Raw genomic sequence first — 22,993 nt, 5'->3', positions numbered from 1 at the left:
ATACCACAGCCTCTTGAACAGTGTAGAAAAAACAAAAATTCCTCCATTCTCTCCCTTTCCCTCTCCCACCAGTAAAGGGTTCTCTTAGTAGAAGAGAACCATTTGTAGGAAAGATGGAGGTGCCCAGCAAAATGTCAGTAGGCCCTAAAAGTCAATGCCACTAGTTCAGTGTTGCAGGGGGGACTTGGATGTGACTCCTGACTGGCATTACGACCCTCCCTTCACCCCTTCAGAAGCCCTGAGCTCCTGGTTTCCTAACCACAGCTGCAGAATCTAGACAGGACCTTCCTTCTTGGACAGCAGGAAATACCATTCTCTCTCAGAGATGGGCCAGTGAGGGAAGTCTGAGGAGGTGGAGGGTAGGGTCAGGCTCACCTGAACAGGAATACAAGAGCCTACCTGCATGGTAAGAAGGTTTTCTTTTATTTGAAATATAGTCTGAGCAACATGAGTGTAGCCGAGAGGAGGAGGGGCTGGCTGCTGGGGCAGCGGCCTCTCTAATGGCACAGGAGCAAGAGTACAAATATCCCCATGTCTGTGTGCCTCGAACCCCGCTCATCAGGAAAGGCAGAACAGCAGCAGAACAAGGACGCACAGCTTCTTCGAGGGGGCGGTGGGGGAAGGGGGGGGTCCTGCCTCTCTGCGCCCAGCTTCCAAACAGAAGCTTTTCCCACCCACACAGACAGGATGAACCCGCACAACAATGCATCCTCAGGACTGTTTGCAGGGAAGGAATCAGAGAAGACAGAGAGGAAGGGCATGGGGACCGAGAGCCCTCTGCAAGCCGGGCGAGGCGAGCTCTCTCAGAGGGGGGACACGCCCGCACCCTCCTCCCCTGTCTCAGGCTCTGGTAATGTGAAGCAAGCTGCTGCAGGGAGGCCCGGGCTGAAGGCAGAGTAAGGGGACCTCCCAGGAGAGCGCGGCTGCTGAAGGGCCTTGAGCAGAGGTGACAGCGTCAGGGTTGGAAGTACACAGACGAGAGTTGGGGTACCGAGAAGCAGCACAAAGCCATAAATAACAGAAGCAGATTCAGAGCTGTGAGGGTCCTGGGCGACCCCGCATCTCCCAGGGCTGGGGGCCACCCAGCCCCCCGCAGCTCAGGGCAGACACTGCTCCAGGACACAGCCAGACACACTCACGTCGGGTGAGGCCTGTTCTTTCCCACTGTCCACACCGCAGGCGGAGGACACCATGGCGCCACCCCGCCCATGCACCGCAGGGCCTCCGGTCACACCTGCGGGGACGGTGTGAGGCTGTCCCGGTCCTGAGAGGTCTGTGGTCGACTGGGAGCGTCTTGGGCCCCGTCCTCGTCCTGGGCCAGGCCCAGTGATCTCCCCGTCTCGGAGTCGCCCACCAGAGGCTCCTCGGCACCTTCTTCCAGTCCGTTCTCCCTGGTCTCCATGGGCACCTCCTCCCCAGAGCCCTCCTCTGGCTCCGCCGCCTCTGCCTCTTCCTCCTCCTGGTCTCTCACCTTGTGGACGATGAAGAGGTGGCGGCTGAGGGAGCCAGCAGAGGTGTAGCACAGGCCACAGAGGAGACACTGGGCCGTGGAGCTGTCCTTCTGGTGCTGAGGTATGTGGCTCTGGAACTCCAGCCCTGAGTCCGTGGCAAAGCTACATTTCGCACACTGGAAAAGCGACTTGTGCCTTTTGGTGGAAGAGACTGGCGTGCCATTGCTGGTGTCAGGAGCGGCCCCCACTCCGCTGACTGGTCTTTTCAGATGGTTCACCTGAAGAAGAGACGACGTGAGTCTGGAAGCCCAGGACATGAGCCCCCAGCATGCGCAACGCGGTCCAAGGACTTGCAGAATCATCACCCAGGCCGGACTCAGCTCAGCCCTAAGTTCTGGTCTAGGTGTGGTTTGCTTCTTTTGCTTGTTTTAACGGACACATCCATGTAGCACAACATTCCAAAGACGTGGGAAGGGTACAGAAGAAATGAAGACCCCCTCCCTGGCTCCCCAGACAACACTGGGGTCTGAGGTACCGCCGAAAGATGTTCCAGTCATGCACAGAAATACAACCACCACCTTTTACAAGATGACAGCATTGCATGCACACTTTTCTTCACCCTGCTTTTTTTCACTTTACAACATATATTGACAGATTTCTTTATCCCCTGGGCCAAAGCTACCTGACAGATAAATCTCAGAAGTGGAATTGCTAGATCAAAGGGTGTACGCATGTGCAGAGAAAAGAAGGTATGCATCTTAATCATAGACAGTTATTGCCGAAGCATCAATTCACACCCTACCTGCTGTGTGTGAAAGGGCCTTTGCAGACCAGGGCCCTTCTCCGAATAGCCAGTAAAGAGCCCCCTGAAATGCTAGGCAGCTCTCTGGGATTCCCAGGCATGCCTGCCCCTATGAGAAGCCGCCCCCACCATGGAGTGGGGGGAGTCCACTGGGAAGAGGGACACGAGGCTGCCCCAGAAGCTGACCAGAAATGGGTACAGGGTATGAAACAGGGGTGAGGTCAGAGGGACCACGGTAGTGGGGCTCTAGGTCTGGTTCCTCTGGAACTGGGGGGTGGGGTGGGGGTGGGGATGGGGGTGTGACTCAGTGAAGCGTTGCATCCTCTCCCAACGGTCAGGCCTACCCACCCCACCTCCTAGGACCGCAGAGAGGCAGAGGCAGGAGGTAGGTGGACGCAATCCAATGTCCACAGGGCACAAGACACCCTGAGAGACGGGTCACAGTGACGGAAATGGCGGCGAGAAAGGGTCACTGGGCCGCCTCGGGGATCCCTGCTCCTTTCTTTGTGTGCGGTCCCCAGGCAGGTCACACAAGGCTAGAGAGTGACCCGCATGGAGGTTGCTGTCACTACTGGCTGCTCCTTGGCCACAAGGACATATGGGCTCTGGTAACCTGCCCAGCGCCCCTCCAGGTCCAGCCTCACCAGGCAAGCTGCTCCGGCAGGCAGGGGCCCCACACTCACCTGAGGGGAATGTCCACCCGAAGGTCTGGCTTTGGACGTCTGGCTCAAATCAGGATTTCTGATACCGTGCATAAGGCTGATGTGGCTCTCCAGGAGGGAGGGCCGAGGAAAGCTGGGGCTATCCTCTGTGCAATACCTGCAGAAGCGCAGCCAGAGAGGCTGTGTAAGATGATTGGCCCCAGGGTCTGGGGGGCCAAACAGGCAGGCTGAGGTGAAGCTGCCTCTGGCTCCAGGGGAGATAGTCTGGGGTAGGCAGGGTGGTCCTCGGGCTGGCAGGGTGGCACTGGGAAATCCAGCCAGTACAAACCAGCCAAGGCAGAAGACGACAGAAAGTCAGAGTATCTGTATTGGTCCTAAGCTGTGACCTGACTCTCCTCTCTCTGGTATCAGTGTCCAGAGACCCAAGTGTGGGCCCAGCAGCCAGCCTGACAGCAGCCTGTTCTGTCCAAAAGCTCGGAGAGATGGTGCTGAAGTCTCATGGCTGACAGGGCACCTGCTCACATCGCATCCATTCCTCTCCAACCTCAGGGCCCTCCACCACCGCCAGACAGGGTGGCCTGGGCTTACGAGTTGGGAAGGGGGAGACCTCCAGAGCCACTAGGCTCTAGAACACCCTCTTCCTAACCTAGCCACAGCACTTCCCAATAGAAACTGGCTTGTCTCTTGCCTCTGAGCCCTGATCTCACAGTTGAGAAAAGCCCTAGGGGTACCACAGTGGTCTGGATGAATTTCAGCCCCTTGGCTCCCACATCCAGGGACTCACCCACAAGTGTAGACTTTCTTCACTGTGTCGTGGTTGTTGCGGATGTGTTTGCGCAGGCTGTTGGGGGTGTGAAAGGACTGTTCACACTGCCGACATGGGTACCGCTTCAACGTCTATGGGGACCACAGGATGCAAGGCGTCAGAACCCTAAGACACTTTTGGGTGCATCTTTCTTCTCAGAGGAGGTAGGCAGAAAGAAGGATGCCCCAAGAACTCAGGATCTGCATCGCCTACCATGCTCATGGCACCAGGAACCACAGGGGGTCATGCCGTGGCAGAGGCTCTGATCTCGTAGGACAGACGGACCTGCATGTGCCGCACTTACCCGACCGTGGCTCTTTTTCATGTGGGACACGTAGCTCTCCCGATCAGGAACCCACTCCTGGCACTCCTGGCAGGTCCAGCCGGTGTTCCTCAGCCGGGGCCTGGCCTCAGCCCTGCGGTGGGCCTCAGGCCTGCCCCAGCGGCTGGAGGGCAGGGCACTGCCCCGAGCAGTCACACTGGGGGCTGGGGGCTCAGCAGGCACTCGAGGGCCAGGGCGGCTTGAAGACGAGTCTGTTGAGGACTGGAGGCTGGACAGCTCGTCCACGTTGCGGGGCACACCATGGGTGCTCTGGGGACAGAGGGAGCGATTACTGACTGGTTGGGGGCGGGGGATGCAGGGCTAGGTACCTGGCCTGAGGACATGCCCGTCTCCCCAGCCCCTTCCCCAAGGGGCCCCACCTTGACATGCTGCATCAGCTCCGGCTTCTGCAGGAACAGGAGCGGGCACTCAGGGCACTTGAAGACGCCCACCTGCGCCGTGCTGGCATTCTGGTAAAAGTGCTGCTGGATGTGCCTCTTCTTGTTGAAGACCATTTCACAGGAGCACTTATAAATGAGCCTGCCACGACAAGCCCCAGGGCATGAGGTGACCAAGGCCCAGCCGGCAGAACCACAGGCCCCTCCACTGCACGTGTGATCTCTCCGAACCAGACTCAGGTTGGGAAAAGCAATACTCTGAGCCAACGTGGACACTCCCCGGTCTCAGACATCTCCGAAGCACTCCGGGCTTCTAGCCACTCTCTGCCACTAGCCTGGGCTTCCCAGTCCATCCAACACCTCCCATAGGGCCCCACGTTGATCTGCTCTGCTCCCACAGGCCTGCAGGCCCTGGAGCCACACTCACTGGGAGGGTCTGTGGGGCTGGGTGGGATGCTGGGTGGCGCTGTGGTCCGCGGTGCTCCTGGCAGTCTTGAAGGCCATAGGGCAGAACGCACATTTGTGGAAGACCTGGCAGTGCCGCTCCTGGATGTGGCTTTTCAGCAAGGCCAAGGTCAAGTGGACAACCCCACAGTGGATGCACCTGGATGACAGAGGTGGGGCCAGGGAACAGGTATGTCAGACCAAGAAGTGGTGTTAGAAGAGCAGGGATGGAGGACAGGAAGAGAGCCATCTCAGGGACCTACCCCTCCCTTATGCATTTAGTCTTGGAAGTTTGCTTGCTGCCGCCAGGCACAATGCAGTCACCCGGGGCCTCCCAAGCCGAAGACCCTCCTGGTCAAGGAGAGGAAAGAAAGCCCTCCCCTCACAGGCCAGAGAATATTCTTCTGCAAGCTAAAAACTTGATTGAGCCTAACCATAGAGCTGGTGGGAGTGGAGAAAGGGGAGTATGATTCAAAAATGACATTAATAGCACCCATTTAAGTGTGATCCAATTGCGGGAGTCCAGGGCGAGTTTTAGAAGGATACTGCAGAAAGCCTGTGCCTCCCCACATGCGGGCACGGAACAGGCAGGGATGTTCACTTAATAAAATGTACACCGAGGAGGTGCTACACCCACCATGACAACCACATTAAAACAAACAGCCCTCAAAGCCCAAGAAGTGCTCTAGAGAAGCACTGTGGAACTTGCTGTGATGACGGAAGTGTTTCATACAGCACTGTCCATGTGACTATTTAAATTTCAGTCAATAAAATAAAACGTCCAGTTGCCCTGGCTACACTTCAAGCTCTCAATAGGCACATGTGCCTGATACCATTCTGGACTCTGCAGCTCATCAGTGTTCTAAGTTCTCCTCGGTGGGACTATGGATAACATTTTTATTTCTCTCTTCCCCTACTGATTTGTACTTTCTGAGTTTTGTTTAGTGACTATATCATTTTTATAATGTAGGAATTGTCTTAAACCATTTCTCTGACATTGAGGTCATGTGGAACTCTTCTTTCAACTTCAAAATATCTCTCTATAAATACTGTTTCCTTTCTTCAACATCAGAAAATGATGTTCCTCTAAGCTAACCTTCATCTATTCGGGTTCCCAGACTCTCTCATGTGTTCAGTCTTTCTTCCCGCCTGAAAACACAGACAGGTCTCCCTACATGAGAGAACACCCTCCTTGCTCCCAGCTCTTGAGGTAACTGTTATTTTCTGTCTGTTGCAATAAAGCTTGCTCCTGTAACCTTGGCATCCCCGTAATCTAGAAGAGAGGGTGTCACTTTACTGAAAGAAAGGATATGTCTTCACTTAAGAATTCTTTGACTCCAAATATTAGCATTCATTTCAACATATTAGCCCATTTTTGCAATCCACATGACTCATCACAGAATCCTCACCAATCCTTTTTGTTTTTCATTCTTTTGTGTATATTTAGGGCAGGGCAGGGGGAGAGGGGGAGACAAAATCACCTTTTACAAACTTAATCAGCAATGAGGAAAAGTACACAGAACCCAAAGTCTGTTCGCAACTAAGGCCAACAAGCATTCATTACTAAATGTGAATGTGTTAGAGATTCCATACAAACTACTTACACTTAAATTGTATTTTCTTTTCTCTCCTGCCAAACAAAATAGTGACCAGCTCCTAACACACACAAGCATATCCACACCACAAGTAATTATGAGGGGAGAAAAAAATCCACACATTTCCACATTCATTCAAAGTAGCCAAATACACCTGACATGTGTAAAGAATCTAAGTGGTTTTATTTGTGCAGTTTGACCAAAGTCCTACAGGAGCAACATAAGTACAAGTGAAAATCCATTCAATTTACCCAGAAGACATTCTTGGCAGAAACCTCATGGAAAGTAAGACTATAAAGGGGAAAAAGAACATGAGCCGAGTGGTCTCAGTGAAGGACTGAATCAAACAGGGTTTGCAAACTAATGAAAAGCTGTGTAGAAAAGAAATCTAACCCCACGACACAACTCTTCTTTTTTTTTTCACGACACAACTCTTTACCAACTGTTTTTTTAAGAGAAAACAGACAATTATAGAACCATATGCTGTCAAATATATAAAGCTTTAGAAAAGATATGGCTTCCCTGATGGCTCAGCTGGTAAAGAATCTGCCTGCAATGCAAGAGACCTGGGTTCAATCCCTGGGTTGGGAAGATCCCCTGGAGAAGGGAAAGCCTATGTACTCCAGTATTCTGGCCTGGAGAATTCCATGGACTATAGAGTCCACGGGGTTGCAAAGAGCTGGACATGAGGGAGCAACTTTCACTTAGAAAAGATAAAGAGCAGTAAAATATTTAACTTTGTCAATAATCACAAATAAGGCTTCCCTGGTGGCTCAGAGGTTAAAGCGCCTGCCTGCAATGTGGGAGACCTGAGTTCAGTCCTTGGGTCGGGAAGATCCCCTGGAGGAGGAAATGGCAATCCACTCCAGTATTCTTGCCTGGAGAATCCCATGGATGGAGGAGCCTGGTGGGTTACAGTCCATGGGGTCGCAATGAGTCGGACACAACTGAGTGATATATGGGGTAACATCTTATTAAATAGTCTAAACTTGCTTCCTTATGACATCATTGGTCACTCTTCAAATTATCAACAAAGAGCAGAATAATTTACAAAATCCTAAAAATATTACATTGTCAGGACTTCCTTGGCAGCCCAGTGGGTAAGAATTTGTCTGCCAGTGTAGGTGACATGGGTTCTACTTCTGGTCCGAGAAGATTCCACCTGCCACAGAGCAACTAAGCCTGTGCGCCACAACTACTGAAGCCCACACACCTAGAGCCTGTGCTCTGCAACAAGAGAAGCCATCAAAAGTAGAGAAAGCCTATGCAAAGCAACAAAGATCCAGCACAGTCGAAAGATACAATTTTTAAATAAATAAAAATATTATTAATATAAAACTCTATAGTAGAGCTTATTGAAATGGAACATAGGTACTCTTAGCATTTATTAAAAATGATTACTATCCAGAGAATGGGAGAAAATACTTGCAAATCATATATCTGACAAAAGACTTGTAACCTGAATATATAAAGAACCCTTACAGTTCAACAACAAAAAGACAAATAACACAATTTTTAAAAGGGCAAAGGATCTGCATAGATATTTCTCTAAAGAAAATATACAAATGGCCAATAAATTTATGAAGATATGCTTGACATCATTATCCACCAGGGAAATACAAATCAAAACCATCATGAGATATCACTTTACACCCACAATAACTATAATCAAAAGTCAGACAGTAACAAATATTGGCAGCGATGTAAAGAAGACAAAACTCTCATCCATCCCTGGTCGGAATATAAATGTGGTATAGCTACTTTGAAAGACAAAGTGGCAGTTCCTCAATTTGACTCAGCTATTTTACTCCCAGGTATATATCCCAAAGGACTGAAAACATTGTTACCTAATAACTTACACATGAATGTTCATTAGCTGCATTATTCATAAAACCCAAAAAAGGAGTGAATAACTATTATTTGTTACAATATGGATGAATCTTGAAACTATTATGCTAAGACTATATATTATATGATTTCATCTAAATGAAATATCCAAAGGAGGCACATCTATGTGACAGAAAGTTGTTGTTCTCTTGGAATGGAAGGACTACAAATATAGAGTTTCTTTCTTTATGGGTGATGAAAATACTCTAAAATTGATCATTGTGACTGATTGTAAAATTTTGTGAATATAGTAAAAAGCACTGAATAGGACACTTTAAATAGGTGAATAGGATGGGACATGAATTACATCTGAATAAAAGCTATTACAAAAAATACATTAATAGCTGAAGATCTTAAGTACAACGAATACTATGTCAGTGTGCATATCTTCTGAATTCAACCACAGATCACTGAAAACATTAATGTCAGTATCTTCAGTAATCCTAGCTGCATCATTTTGTCTGACCTTTCTTACAAAAAGGCTTGATAAACTACTTTTGAGACATTACATTGCTTTTTACTCTTATAGAAGGAGGTAAAATATATAATTAAAGTACAAAAAATACTATTAATCCATCTGCGTTACTGAAACTTTCTTGGATTCAAGATTCAAATACAGGGACTTCCTTGGTGGTACAGTGGCTAGGAATCTGCCTTCCAATGCAAGGGACACGGGTTTGATCCCTGGGCAGGGAAGATCCCACATACTATAGGGCAACTAAACCCACAATGCAGCCAAATAAATCAATATATTTTTTAAAAAATTCAAGTACAAAAGCTAAAGTATTGATTGCTATGGATTCAATTAGATCTTGAAACAAGCAGCATACACTTACATCACAAGCAGCATACACTTACGTCAAAATTAGAAAGATATTTTCAAGTGTTATGAATACTGCAAAAAGCACTCATTCAGGTGTTCAGTTTTAAAATGTAGCCTAGAAGGCTGCCAAGCCATGCTCTTTGCAACATGGTGGCAAGGGCTCTGTATAACCCCATCTCTGGGTTGTTTTCTTCCCATATATGTTAGCGTCTCCATTCTAACACATAAAAGAAACATCTACATTTGGAAATGGCTATCCCAAGAGAGAAACCTGGAAGTGATCACTAACCACTCCCCATCCCTCACCCCGGTACATAAGCCATCCTCAAGCCCTAATGCTTCTCCTTTCTAAATCTCTCTCAGGTTTTCCTTCTCTCTATCCTCACAGCCATGCCTTAGCTGGATCCCTCAGTGTCTCATCGGAATTGTCACACAACCTGTCTCTAGTCTCTCGCCTCTAATACACATATCAGCTTTCCAGAATGATCTTTCTAAAACACAGATCTGGCTGGATCACTCTCTTGCTGCAAAGTTTTCCATCACTCCTCACTATCCCCAGGAAAGAGTCCAGATGCCTGCCAAGGAATACAAGGTCTTGCACGGCCTGGCCCCTACCAACCCCCTTGTCTCATTGCTCATCCTTCCTCCAGTTCATCGTGACCCACACCATGTTTATCCTTCCTAAGATTTTTCTGTGTGTGCTGGCACCCTTGCCTTTGCTCTTGCCAGATAGGCTCGCCTCCTTTCTTCTACCTAAAAACCTCCTCCTATCTTCTCTATGAAGCTTTCCTGACCATTCCTCAAATATAGAACTTAGCCACTCTGAATCATAAGTACCTGCGTGCATGTTTGAAAGCCATCGGATTGAAGCCCCCTTGAGGGCAGGAGATGGGTTTTAACCATTTTTGTGTCTTGAGTGTTTGGCACAAGGCTAAAGCAACAGTAAGAACTCAAAAAAAGTTTATTAAATGAACTGTGCTCAGTTGCTCAGTCCTGTCCAACTCTTTGCAGCCCCATGGACTATAGGCCGCCAGTCTCCCCTGGCGGTTTCCCAGGCAAGGGAAAATGGGTTTCCACAGGCAAGAATACTGGAGTGGGTTGCCATTCCCTTCTCCAGGGGATCCTCCTGACCCAGGGATTACTACACCTGTCTCTTGAGTCGCCTGCATTGGCAGGCATATTCTTTACCATTGGGCCATCTGGGAAGCCCATTAAATGAACTAAATCAAAATTTAATACCAAAGAGAAGAAAACCTTAATAAATTTGGGCAAAATTAAATTTCTGAAGCAAAAATGATCAGAAAACATAAGATGTAGAAACTCCCAAGCAAGTAAACAAGTAAAGGAGACCTGATTGGGTCAATGTAAAATTACAGATCAATGAGTTTTAGAAGAAGCGTTCACCCTCATTTTGATCTTTTCTTTGAAAATGACTTCTTGCTTATATCTGTTTAACACCATAGACATATATCAGTTTAAAACAGAGTTTTCTTGGTTTTACCATGAAGCTGATCATTTTTTTCCATTCTCAGGTCTCACTTCTCACAAACTGACAAAAACTAATCAACACAAAGATAAAAGTTCTTTGACTTTGGCAGCTTGCCATTTGTTCAGAAATTGAGAACATTTGAAAGTACCAAAATTTGCAAATTTATTATTGAAATAGTACTTTAAAATTAATATGTCAAGCATGATAACTTTCTGAGCAAATTTATATACCTTAAAAAAAAAAATCAAACTGACAAAGTGAATGTGAGGTATAGCCTAATCTCCCCAATACCCTCCTCTTTAAAGCTTTTCTCTTTTTTTCATCTTTTGGCCACACTGTGCCACTCACAGCATGTGGGATCTTAGTTTCCCAACCAGGGATCAAACCTGTGCCCCCTGAAGTAGAAGCTCAGAGTCTTAACCACTGAATGGCCAGGAAGGTCCCAAAGCTTTTTGTTTTCCCCCACTGTTTAACTTTTTAACTCCTTGTTCTTCTTCCTTCTTTTCTGGTTCCCTACAAAGTAAAAATGTCTGTCCACATATCAATCAACATTCTTGTCTTATTAAGCTGGAGCCCAGGGCTCATAAGACCAAAACTCAAAATTCCTCTAATAGTTTGGCTATGCCAAAATATGTGGCTTATGGGATCTCAGTTCCCCAGCCAGGGATTGAACCCGGGCCACGGCAACGGAAGTAGCTAATCCTAACTACTAGACCACTAGGGAACTCCCCAAACTCCAGTCTGAAACGAGCTACGGTCCAGAAAAAGCAGCAGTCACTGGGCAAGCCCAGGACAGCACCCACCTGTAGCCCACCTTGCGGGCATAGTGCAGGCAGTTCTCCTTTACGTGGGTCTGGAAGTAGGCAGAGCGGCAGAGGGCCCCGCACTCCGGACAACAGTAGGGGGACTTGTGGGCGTGGATCCGCTGGTGGGCGCAGAAGCTGCACTGGTTGGGCAGCAGCATCTGGCACACCTGGCAGGTCTAGGAAAGAACACGGAGAGAGCAGTTCAGGCGGGAGCCACAGGCCAGGAGCTCTCAACCAGGGCTGCCTCGCTTTCCTAGGACGCTGATCAGAAGGGCTACCACCCCCAACCGTTCTCTCTCCCAACTCCCCTAGGACACTGGTGACACCCCCAGGCCTCACGCAGTGATGACACTGATGCCCACTCTAGCTTTGCCTCTCACCTTATTAATCAAAGGCAGACCTAACCCTATTTTCCCCAAAATCAGTCCTACACATCGGGCTGTGATCCTGCTCTCCCCTTGCTCAGCAGAGGACCAGCTTTTCCTTTCCGGAGGCCCAAGACACTTCTTGCATTCTAAAATCTTGCTACACTGCCAGGCCTACCGGGGCCTCTGCCCTGGCTCAGCAGGTTCTGACTCAACACCTTCGGTAAGCTGGCTCAGAGACTCCCAGAGCAGACCTGAGCCCCCATGGTTAACACTCAGAAGCCTCCATGCAGACCGAGTTTCCGTATGCTGTCTGTCTGCCCACTCTGGGGTGGGGAAGCGGTGCCTGGAGCCACAATTGCCCACATCCATCCACAGAGAAGCACAGAACAGCTATCGGCTTCCTTGTTCTCAGACCCAGGAGAGAACCAGAGGCTGACAAGTCCTCCAGGCCGACTCACAGAAGCTCTCAGACAGGGAGAGTCCAAAAGCCCAGAGGGGAGAGCGAGAGGCTGAGCGGGGGGGCCTATGTCTGGAGTGGCCCTGCTTAGTAACAAGGGAGCCACTGACCTGGGCTCAGGAGTGCTCAGACCGATAAACTGTTAGGGAGGCCAGGAAAAGATCTGTTTTAAGCAGTGATATCCAGAATGTAGGGCCCTTACAGCACAAACAATCCAGCTTTTTCAACAAAAGAAATGCCAAGGCAAAAAAAGAAAAAAAAAAGATTGAGGAAGAGGAATTTACAGATTAAAAGAGAGTTAAAAGACATTTTCAACAACTGCAATGGATAGCCCTTATTTGGATCCTGATCCAAGCAAGCCAAGTGTAAAAAGAAATGAGATAACTGGATATTTTAAACCTAACTTAATGATGACAAATACTGAAACATTTGACACTTGATATTAAGATTTGATTATAAGGAATTATTATTAATTTTGAGGTGTGATGATATTATATCTATGGGTTTTTTTTAAGCAAAAAACTTTTTCTTTTAGATATATATACTGCAATAGATACTATAATGCTGGGATTTGTTTAAAAATAATACACTGAGGGAGAGGGGATAAGAACACAGATGAAATGAGACAGGCCACTGAGTTGGTAAAAAAAAATTATTCTCTGTGACTTTTACAGCACAGTATTTTGACTTATACATCCTGAATATGATATATTCTAAGGACATGAAGAACTAACTGCAAATACACACTCAACTTTATGCGGTGTCCTAAGGTTAGAATTAATATTGGGAAAAAAAATAATTAATATTGGTCTTGACATTTTGAAATCTGTGTGTATATGTGTGTATATGTATGTATGTGTGTGTGTATAGTAGGAAAATTTTAGGAACCAAGATTTTCAGTATAAAATCAGTTACATAAGAAGTATGATCTTGGCCTCCCCTGGTGGCTTAGTAGTAAAGAATCTGTCTGCCAGTGCAGGAGAGACAGGTTTGATCCCTGACCTGGGAAGATCCCACATGCCACAGAGCAACTAAGTCCACGCACCGTAACTGTGCACTGAGCCTGGGAGCTGCAACCACTGGCGCCCTCGAGCCTGCGCTCCATGACGAGAGAAGTCACTGCAGTGAGAAGCCCCCACTCACTGCAACTAGAGAAAAGCCCGTGCAACAACAAAGATCCAGCACAGCCAAAAATAATAAGATTTTAAAAAAAAAATGTTTTAAGTATAATCTTACATTTCAGTACCAGTATAAACTCAAGCTCTCCCTTTCCTTATTTTAAAACTTTGTATTTCTTAGTTCTGGCCACTAAAAAGGTTTAGAAACATATTCAGCAGAATAAGCAAATCTGGTGCCCAGAACGTAGCCTCTAAATATCATTTCTCACTTAAAAAAAAAAAACCATCATGGCCTCTTGAAAAATTGACTGATTCTAGGTTTAGCACAAGAAATGCGCCCAAATCTTGCTGGGGCTCAAAGTAGGGAAGCGTCTCAAGGTTTAATGAGTTCATGTGAAAGGAACATAGGAATACAGGAGCCAGCCTGATGGGACCCTACCGCCCGACCAAAATGGGGTAATTGAGCATGGAGAAGAGTGAGTCACAAATCAAAGCCATACAATAGACTGACAAAAAAACAAAAGGACACACACGCACAATACAGAAGAAAACCATCAAACCACAAAAGGAAAAACAAAAGAAAGGAACAAAGAAGAAAAAAATCAACTGAAAAAACAAAGGTTTAAAGTGGTAATAAATACTTATCAATCAGTAATTGCCTTAAATGTCAATGGACTAAATGCTCCAATCAAAATATATGAGAGTGGATTAAAAAAACAAGAGCCTACAACATGCTGTCTACAAGAAACTCACTTCAGAGTGAAGGGCACTCCAAGATTCAAAGTAGGGGGATGGAAAAAAGACATTTCATGCAACTGGAAATGATAAGAAAGTGGAGGAAGCAATACTCAGACAAAAATCCCTTCCCAAAATCACATCAAAAATAAAACTTAGGACTAAACCTGACCAAGATGGTGAAGGAGACTTACATGCTGAGAACTATAAACATTGATAAAGGAAAGTGAAGATGATTCAAAGAAATGGAAAGACATGCCATGCTCCTAGATTGGAAGAATTAATATTGTTAAAATCATCATACTACCCAAAGCAATCTACAGATTTAATGCAATCTTTATCAGGACATTTTTCACACAACTGAAGCAAATAATCCTAAAATTTATATGGCACCATAAAAGACTCAGAATTGCCCAAGCAACCCTGAGGAAAAGGAACAAAGCAGGAGGTTTAACCCTCCAGACTTTAGACAATACTACTAAGCTAGAATAATCAGAACAGTGTGGTACTGGTAGAGAAACAGACACATGGACCAATGGAACAGAACAGAGAGCCTAGAAATAAATCCACACATCAACAGTCAGTTAATCTTTGACAATTGAGGCGAGACTATACAATGGAGAAAAAACAGACTCTTCAGCAAGCAGTGCTGGTAAAATTGGCCAGCTGCGTGTAAATCAATGAGGTTAGGACACACCCTCACACTACACACAAAAATAAACTCAAAATGGCTTAAAGTCTTAAATATGAGACAATAACTCCTAGAAGAGAACATAAGCAAAACATTCTGTGACATAAATTATACCAATTTTCTTAGGTCAGTCTCCTATGGCAATAGAAATAAAAGCAAAAATAAACAAATGGGACCTAATCAAACTTGCAAGCTTTCGCACAGCAATAGAAACCATAATCAAAATGAAGACAACCTATCGACTGGGAGAAAATATTCACAAACAGGGCAACCAACAAGGGCTTAATTTTTGAGATATATAAATAGCTCATACAACTCAATAACAACAACAAAAGAAACCCAATCAGAAAACAGGCAGAAGATCTAAATAGACATTTCTCCAAATTTGAAGACATACAGGTGGCCAACAGGCACAAGATGCTCAACAACACTAATAACTAGAAAAATGCAAATCGTAACTACAAGGTACCATCACACACCAGTCAGAATGGCCATCATTAAAAAGTCTACAAATAGTAAGTGTTGGAGAGGATGTGGAAAAAAAGGCACTCTCCTATACTGTTGGTGGGAATGTAAATCGGTGCAGCCACTATGAAAAACAGTATGGAGGTTCCTCAAAAAGTTCAAAATAGAGTTACCATTAGATCCAGCAATTACCACTCCTGGGCATATATCAGGAAAAAACTTATAATTAAAAAAGACACACACACCCCGATGCTCACAGCAGCACTATTTACAACAGCAAAGTCATGGAAGCGACCTGATTGTCCCCAGGCAGACGAGCGGGGTGGGAGAAGCATGGGGCAAAGGAGGCGGGGCATGTGTGTGCACACACACGCATACACACACATGCACACACGCATAGGCACACACACGCACAGGCACACACACACAGACACAGACACACATACGCACACGCACACAGGCAGAGATACTACTCGGCCAAAGAAAATGAGACAAAGCCATTCGCAGCAATATGGATGGGCCTAGAGGTTACCATACTAAATGAAGTAAGTCAGAAAGAGACAAATACCGTATGGTATCATTTATATGTGGAATCTAAAATATGATACAATTGAACTTTATTTACAAAACAGAAACAGACTCACAGACACAGAGAATAGGTTTGTGGTTGCCAAAGGGGAGAAGGGCTGAGGGAGGGATGCACTGGGAGCTTGAGATTAGCAGAGGCAAACTATTAAATACAGAGAAAGGATAAACAACAAGGTCCTACTGTATACCACAGGGAATTATATTCAATATCCTGTAACAAACCATAATGGAAAAGAAAAACCAAGAATGATTGAACATATAAACATAATAAATATATAGAAACCAGTGAGCTTATTATAACACTAACACTAAATAATAGAGGAGGTCATCTCATACCGATTAGGGTGGCTATGATGAAAAAAAAACCAAACAAACAGATGCACTATTGGTGGGAAAATAAAATAGTACAGTTCCTGTAGGAAAAAACAGTATGGGGGTTCCCTGAAAAATTTTAAATAGAATTACCATATGATCCAGCAATTCCACTTCTGGATATATACTGAAAGGAATTGATATTATACAGTACAGGGAATATAGCCAATATTTTACAGTAACTATAAATAGAGTATAACGTTTTTGTACAGCAACAATAATTCAATAAAATGAAATATTTGATCACACAAAAAAAGAACTGAAAAGATATTTGGATACCATGTTTGGTCTTCCCAGGTGCACTAGTGGTAAAGAAACTGCCTATCAATGCAGGAGACCTGAAAGATGCGGGTTCAGTCCCTGGGTCAGGAAGATCCCCTGGAGGAGGGCATGGCAATCCACTCCAGTATTTTTGCCTGGAGAACCTCATGGACAGAGGAGCCTGGCGGGCTACATTCCCTAGCGTCATAAAGAGTCAGACACGACTGAATTGACTTAGCACATGTGCACATACCATGCTCACAGCGGCATTATTCATTTTACAACTAGAGGCAACACAGTGCCCATTAATGAATGAGTGGATAAACAAAAGGTGGTATACAACAACAGAATATTATTCGGTCTCCAAAAAAAAGGAAATTTGTCAAATGCTGGAACATGTATGAATCTTAAAGATATTATACTAAATTAAATGAGTCCTTCAGAAAAAGACAAACACTGTATGATTCCATTTTCTAGAAATTTGCTCATTCTAGTCAAATTCATAGAAATAGGAGGTAGCATGGTGGTTACCAGGGGGACGGAGTGGGGAGAATAGGGATTTGTATTTAATGGGTTTAGAGTTTCAGTTTTGCAAAATGAAGAGTTCTGGAAATTGACTGCACAACAATGTGAACCTTCTTAACTCCACTAAACTGTACACTTAAAACTTTAAGTTATGTGTATTTTATCACAACTTTTAAAACTATTAGAGGAGGGACTCTTAAAACACCATTTAGGATTGCTGGGGCATTCATTCACTACTGTGAAAATTATTAACTGAGGGAAACAAATTTATCCAATTTTCCAACATAAACTACATTTCAGGGTAACCTAACAGCCCTCAAAGGAAGAGAGGAAAATATTTTACATGGAATTCCAGCTGATAAATGAGAATAAAATTTACCACACCCTCGCACAACTACCAATAAAATCAGACTCAAGCAGCAATTATTAATGGTAAAAAGATAGGGAACTTTCTAAGAAAAGGATCAGAACATCACTAGCCTAAACTCACTGATGAAGTTTAGCATCATTAAAACTGAGACAGTCAAGAACCCTGAGCCTCCCTGAAGTAACGAATTATGAAGAACACAGTATTCCCACTCCTTAAGACTGAATCTGAATCAAGTCGTCACTTCTAGTCTATAGATAAAATGTTGGGTATAGAACAACAAATTTTATTGTCTGGGGAAGCAATCAGCCAAACAAAATTATCCTGAAAAAGCCTTAGGAAGCAATCAGTTAAACCCAGAACAGTACTGGAAAATTCTTAGGACACATGACCCAGTTTCTTCAATAAAGTGATGGTGTGAAAAATTGGGGGGGGGGGGTAGTGTAGTTGTTGGGTGGAGTAGGAAGAGGTACTGCTCTAGATTGAGAAATATTTAAAAGCTGGAACAAACAAACACAACACGTGGTCCACATTTGGCTTGTGATTCACAATAAGCTCAGCTGTAAAAAGACAATTTCGACCCAAAGGGAAAACTTGAATACAGACTTGTATTAAGACACTATTAAGGAATTGTTACTAATTTGGTTAGCTGTGATAGTAACGTTATAGTTAAACAAAAGCTTAAAAATAAGAACCTTTTTGACACCTGCCCAATAAACTGGCCTGGAAAGTAAGGGAGGACCCCTCCAGCCACTGCAGAAGGAGGGGTTCAGACTCTGGGAAGACTCTGGGCTGCCCTGCAGCCCCTCTCCTAGAGTGGAACCCAGCCTGGGGCTCGGGGACCCCTCTTATGCAGCTCCCACTAGAAGGGAATGACACAGAGAAGATGCAGGACAAGAAGGATGCCAGCCTGGGATCCTACACCCAGACTTCAGCCTGCTCAGATTTTAAAGAGCAGGTGATTAACAGTGGGGGGAAAGCAACCACGGGCCCAGGCATCAGACCTCCACTGGCAAAGGTTCTGACCACAGGACTGAAGACCCACTCCTGTCCAAGGCAACCATGCTGGTACAGCCCCAGAGGAAACGGCCTGGGGGGCCCACACGCCACCTGACTAATCAGGAAGAAATGTAAACTGAAACTGAGAAGGTAAAGATGAGTGGCAACAGCCTTGTGGCCCCAAGCAGGTCCCTCCTGGGGGCTGCCCACTGAACTCCACCTCTGGCCTCTAGCCCTGGACCCCCAAGCCTGGACCCCCTCATTCCTAACCACTCCCTGTTCCTCTGGCCACTCTACACTTTCCATACCTGTCCCCACCCACCCCCCAAACTCACCCTTGCAGAGCCAACTCAAACGTCACGTCCACAGCACAGGCACCTTCCCTATACCTGGAACCATGATGAGTCAGTCCCTCCAAGGAACTCTATATAACTGGTCACCAGCGTGTTTTAACCCCAGTCTTAGCCTGCTCCACACTCCTGCGGTCTGGGTGGGGAGCCCTGCCCTTGCTGAGCCATCCTGAGCTCTTGAAGGAGCTGTGGTCTTCCTCACACTGGCATCCCTGCTCTCAACACAGAGCCTCCGTGCACACAGGGGCCACTCAGAAGACAAATTCAGAGCTCATCAAGGCACCAACAGGTGCATGGTCCACTGCGGCCCTGGCTTAAGGAAGTTTGGTGAGGGGGTGGGCATGGCTAAGCCACGAAGAGAGACACCTGGAGAAGGAAGATGAGAGCCTCTGGGAGCCCTGCTTCTGCAGACAACCTTGCTGATATGGACACGAGTGACACACGGGGTGCCAAAGGGTGCTTTCAGCATGGAGTGCCTAAAGACACACACACACACACACACACACACACACACACACACGGATTTCATCATGTGCACACAAACATCAAGCATAAACACACACACTCATCAGGATCTCATCAAGCATAACCAGGAATCGGACGAGAGATAAGGGCAGAGGCTTTCTCAGTGGTAAGGACAGAGATGAGAGGAGGAGGCCCCGAAGCCTTTGCCTGGGGCCCACATGGCAGTCCACTCTCCCTCCTTCCACATCCATCCTCCTGCTGGCCCTGCTAGGGCTTCCCCAAAGGGGTTCTGCAGAAACCAGCTCTGTCCACTGTGGGCATGACAACCTGGTGAAGACATGGTTCAGCCTGAGGTGCCGGGCAGGGACGCACCTACCCCTGCCCCCGAGTTCTCTGGGCACATGCAAGGGCTACACTGACAGCAGCCAGAGACCCAGCCCTAGCCGGGCAACAGGCCCTCAGCCACTGGAGTGGGAGCGGAGCGTCCACAGATACACACCTTAGTCCATCAGGGCCACCCCTCAGCTGCGGGCAGGACGCTTTCTCAGGAAATCCCAAGCACTACACATCCGGGTAGGTGGCTAGCCAGCAAAGCAGGTTCCTCTCCCAGGGCTCTTCCAATGCCCCCACCACCCTAGATGAATGACCCCAGGTATGGGACTGTGTGAACCCGGGGCCTGCCAACCGCCCCAGAGATGGGAGATGGCCCTGCTCACCAGCCCCTCGGTCTCCTCAGTCGTCCTCTGGAAGTGTGCGGCCATCGCCATGTAGTCACGCATCTGCTTGTGACACTCCAGGCACTTGATACTGTGCCGGATGAGCCTCACGGGGTCCGGGTAGAGTGGCAAGGCGGGGAGTGGGGTGCTGGCATTGCTTGAAGCCGGGCCGGGCTGGGAGGGGGAGGGAGACGCCGCGGCGGCTGGCGCCGTGGAGTTCCCGGAGGTGGACACGAACATCTGGTCCGCAGAAATGGGCTTCACAAGCAGCTGAGAGCACTGCATGACGAGCCCCTTGCTCTTGTGGTCGCGGGCATGCCGGAGCAGGCTGCACTTGTTGAAGAAGAGCAGCGTCTGGGAGCACAGCGTGCACAGCACCTCGATGTGGACGCTCCGCCGGCCATAGTGCTGGCTCAGGCTCTTCTCTAAGGCGAATGCGTCCCCGCACTCCAGGCAGCAGTAGCCACTGGCTGGCACGTGGATCCTGCTATCCGCAGGTGGGCTGAGGTTGGGCGCGTAGAGGGGCACGGGGTTGGAGCTGTGGAGGACCTTGTTGAAGACCTCCACGACCAGCGGGGCAGCCTTCTTCACCTGGTGGACCAGGGGCACTGACATCTGCGTGGGCTGAGGCTGACTCCGCCTCTGCGCGGAGGACTTGGCTGTCACTGATGCTGCCACACTGTGGGGGACCAGGTTCAGGTTGGCCAGGTGCACGGCCTTGGGTAGGAGATTGGCAGGGGCGGGGGTGGAGGCTGGCGGCGCCGGGCTCTGCTGTGGCTTTCTGCCCGCCTGCGTGCCCGAGGCAGCCCCCTTTGGACCCCGGGCCCCAGAGCTGCAGCAGGAAGGTGAAGGCTCGCTGGCTTTCGCCATGCACTCCTCCCCTTTCCGGTCACTCTGGGGGCTCCCAGGATGTGCGCCCACCTCAGCAAAGTGCTCCACTCCGGACAGGGTGGTGGCCTCATCCTCCGGTGCCTCGCTCGGGGCCTCGGTGGTGGCGCTTCCTAATGGTGAACCAACAGGGGACTTACTGGGGTCGTCAGGGTCTGGCAGGATCCTCGTGACTGTCCGCTTGATTTCCCCTGAAGACGTCTTAATGGTTTTGATCCTGACTTTGGGGATTGCTGGTGGGGAGCTGGCAGCCACGGAGGGGGAGCCCTTGCTGCTGCTGTCACTACAGATGCTCCGAGGGCTGTCGGAGGGCTTAATGCTCTTTCGGGTGGCCTCCAGGGGGCTCCGGGGACTCTTTGGTGACTTGGGCATCTTGGGACTGCCTTTGGAGCCCTCCTTTGTGGGCCCTGAGGGATCCTTCGTGTGGCTGGGCTGATCCTCCTTGGCGACATTGGCCACTCGTTTAGCCTGCAGGGCCACCAAGGCCGCAACACAGGAGGAGAGCTTGGAATGAGCTGGCTTGAGGCGCTGCCTGGGGGGGACTGCCGAGCTGGAGCCGAGCTCTGAGGCCAGCCCCTTGGGCTCTCCAATACTGTTGCCGGGATGGCTACTGAAGTCCAGGGCGTCCCCGAAGAATCGACTGGCATCTAGTTCCTTGTGCACCTCCAATGCTTTCTGCCCACCTCGCTCGTGCTCGTGCGGACTGCCAAGGGGCAGGGGCTCAGGCTTGGGTTCTTTCTTACAAAAGTGATCAAACATATGCAGCTCTGGGACTGGAAACTTCGTGAGAGCCTCCAGGACAGGGCCCCCCACAGACCCACACCCAGGAGGGGGCGGGAAGTAACTGTCAGAGTGCTTGGGCTTCATCCCAAACCCATTGTCTTTGATGGCATCCTCAGGCTCTGGGCTGGAGATCGGACTAAACTGGTTAAAAGTTGGTAACGGCTCTGATTTGGAGGCCTCCAGCTTGCCGGGGAAACCCCTGGTACTATCTCCATTCATGAACGTGGAGTCAAACTTCCCACAGTTGTGGCCTAGACTGTGGGGGTCTGCAGGTAGGTCAGAGCCCCGGAACCCATTGTGCAGGAGGCTGGGGGCGATGTGGTCTTTCTCTGCCTCAAACGACTCCTGGCGGCTGGTATTCTTGACGATGACACTCACAGCCGGCACATCTGAGGCTGAGCCTGAGTGAGACAAGGACACGTTCTCATCCACACACAACCCTGGGGGTTTGAGGGGGCTTTCATTCTCCTCACTGGGGTTCTGGATGGCCTCCTTAGCATCAAGGCTAGTGGGGTCTGGGATGTCAAAGGCAGCCAGAAGGTCGTCAAAGTCTGGAGTCTTCATATCCCCCATGGCTGGATGCAGGCAAGGGCTAGAACAGAAACAGAACAGAATCAGTGATGGCCGGATCCCACCAGGCTCAATCCAGCATCATCTTCATCACATAACCCACTCACTAACATGCATGCAGCCAGCACGCCTACACACCAACCCCCGCACTGTGGAAAGCCACACCCCCGAGTTCTACCCCAGTAGGTTTCCAAAATGCTGGAGATGCTGGGCGGGAGAGTGGAGAGAAAAGTTAGTACATCGTGACATGCTTGCCTGGTGGGCTCTAAACATCAAACCAGAAAACTCCTGGCTGGCTACATAACCGAAAAGAGGGTGCATTCACATGATACTTCCTCAATTTCTCAGGGAATATCATCATTCCACAATCATAAGCATAAGCAAAAACTACTCAGTCCTTAAGAAAAGAAAAAAACAACAACCTGGCTCAGCACCAGTACCTCCATTCCTTAGAAAACTTCTGGTTCATATATGAGACTTGGCTATAATTTCTGCAAATTTACTCTTAGTAACTGATCATTAACTTTGTATAACTTGGTTTTTTGCTGCATGAATTCAATCAAATTCAAAATGATTTACTAATGCCAGGATTTAAGCTATCTCATCAATAAACTCTAGCAAACTATATCATCCTCAAGTTTTTTTTTTTCTCTAGTCAGTCTCTGCTTGATTCCTTAATTTTCACCCCAAATTCATTACTGGTTGGTGAGTGGATCACTAAATCTGAGGGACTGGGTGATTCTCAAAGAAGCACACAGTTATCAGGCTGACCAGGGAACAGTTTTAAAGCC

General features: G+C 47.9%; 1 protein-coding gene across 4 annotated transcripts in view; it reads right to left on the bottom strand.

The window, feature by feature from the left end:
- Nucleotides 1-402: 402 nt before the first annotated feature.
- Nucleotides 403-22,993, bottom strand: part of ZNF592 (zinc finger protein 592) — a 47,784-nt gene continuing 25,193 nt past the window's right edge. For all 4 annotated transcript variants that reach the window (XM_065906155.1, XM_065906159.1, XM_065906157.1 and 1 more), the window contains 8 exons: nucleotides 19,962-22,224; nucleotides 11,482-11,660; nucleotides 4,868-5,044; nucleotides 4,423-4,582; nucleotides 4,025-4,312; nucleotides 3,700-3,812; nucleotides 2,937-3,072; nucleotides 403-1,729 (listed from right to left, as the gene is read on the bottom strand). In XM_065906155.1, the coding sequence (XP_065762227.1) occupies nucleotides 1,229-1,729; nucleotides 2,937-3,072; nucleotides 3,700-3,812; nucleotides 4,025-4,312; nucleotides 4,423-4,582; nucleotides 4,868-5,044; nucleotides 11,482-11,660; nucleotides 19,962-22,205 (3,798 nt within the window). In that variant the 5' untranslated portion in view covers nucleotides 22,206-22,224 and the 3' untranslated portion in view covers nucleotides 403-1,228. The remainder of the gene's footprint in view (nucleotides 1,730-2,936; nucleotides 3,073-3,699; nucleotides 3,813-4,024; nucleotides 4,313-4,422; nucleotides 4,583-4,867; nucleotides 5,045-11,481; nucleotides 11,661-19,961; nucleotides 22,225-22,993) is intronic.

The sequence above is a fragment of the Muntiacus reevesi genome, chromosome 15, assembly GCF_963930625.1.
Source record: "Muntiacus reevesi chromosome 15, mMunRee1.1, whole genome shotgun sequence".
NCBI classification, from domain to species: Eukaryota; Metazoa; Chordata; class Mammalia; order Artiodactyla; family Cervidae; genus Muntiacus; species Muntiacus reevesi.
The sequence above is the reverse complement of the archived record's forward strand: the minus strand, read 5'-3'. Positions and strand labels throughout refer to the sequence as shown.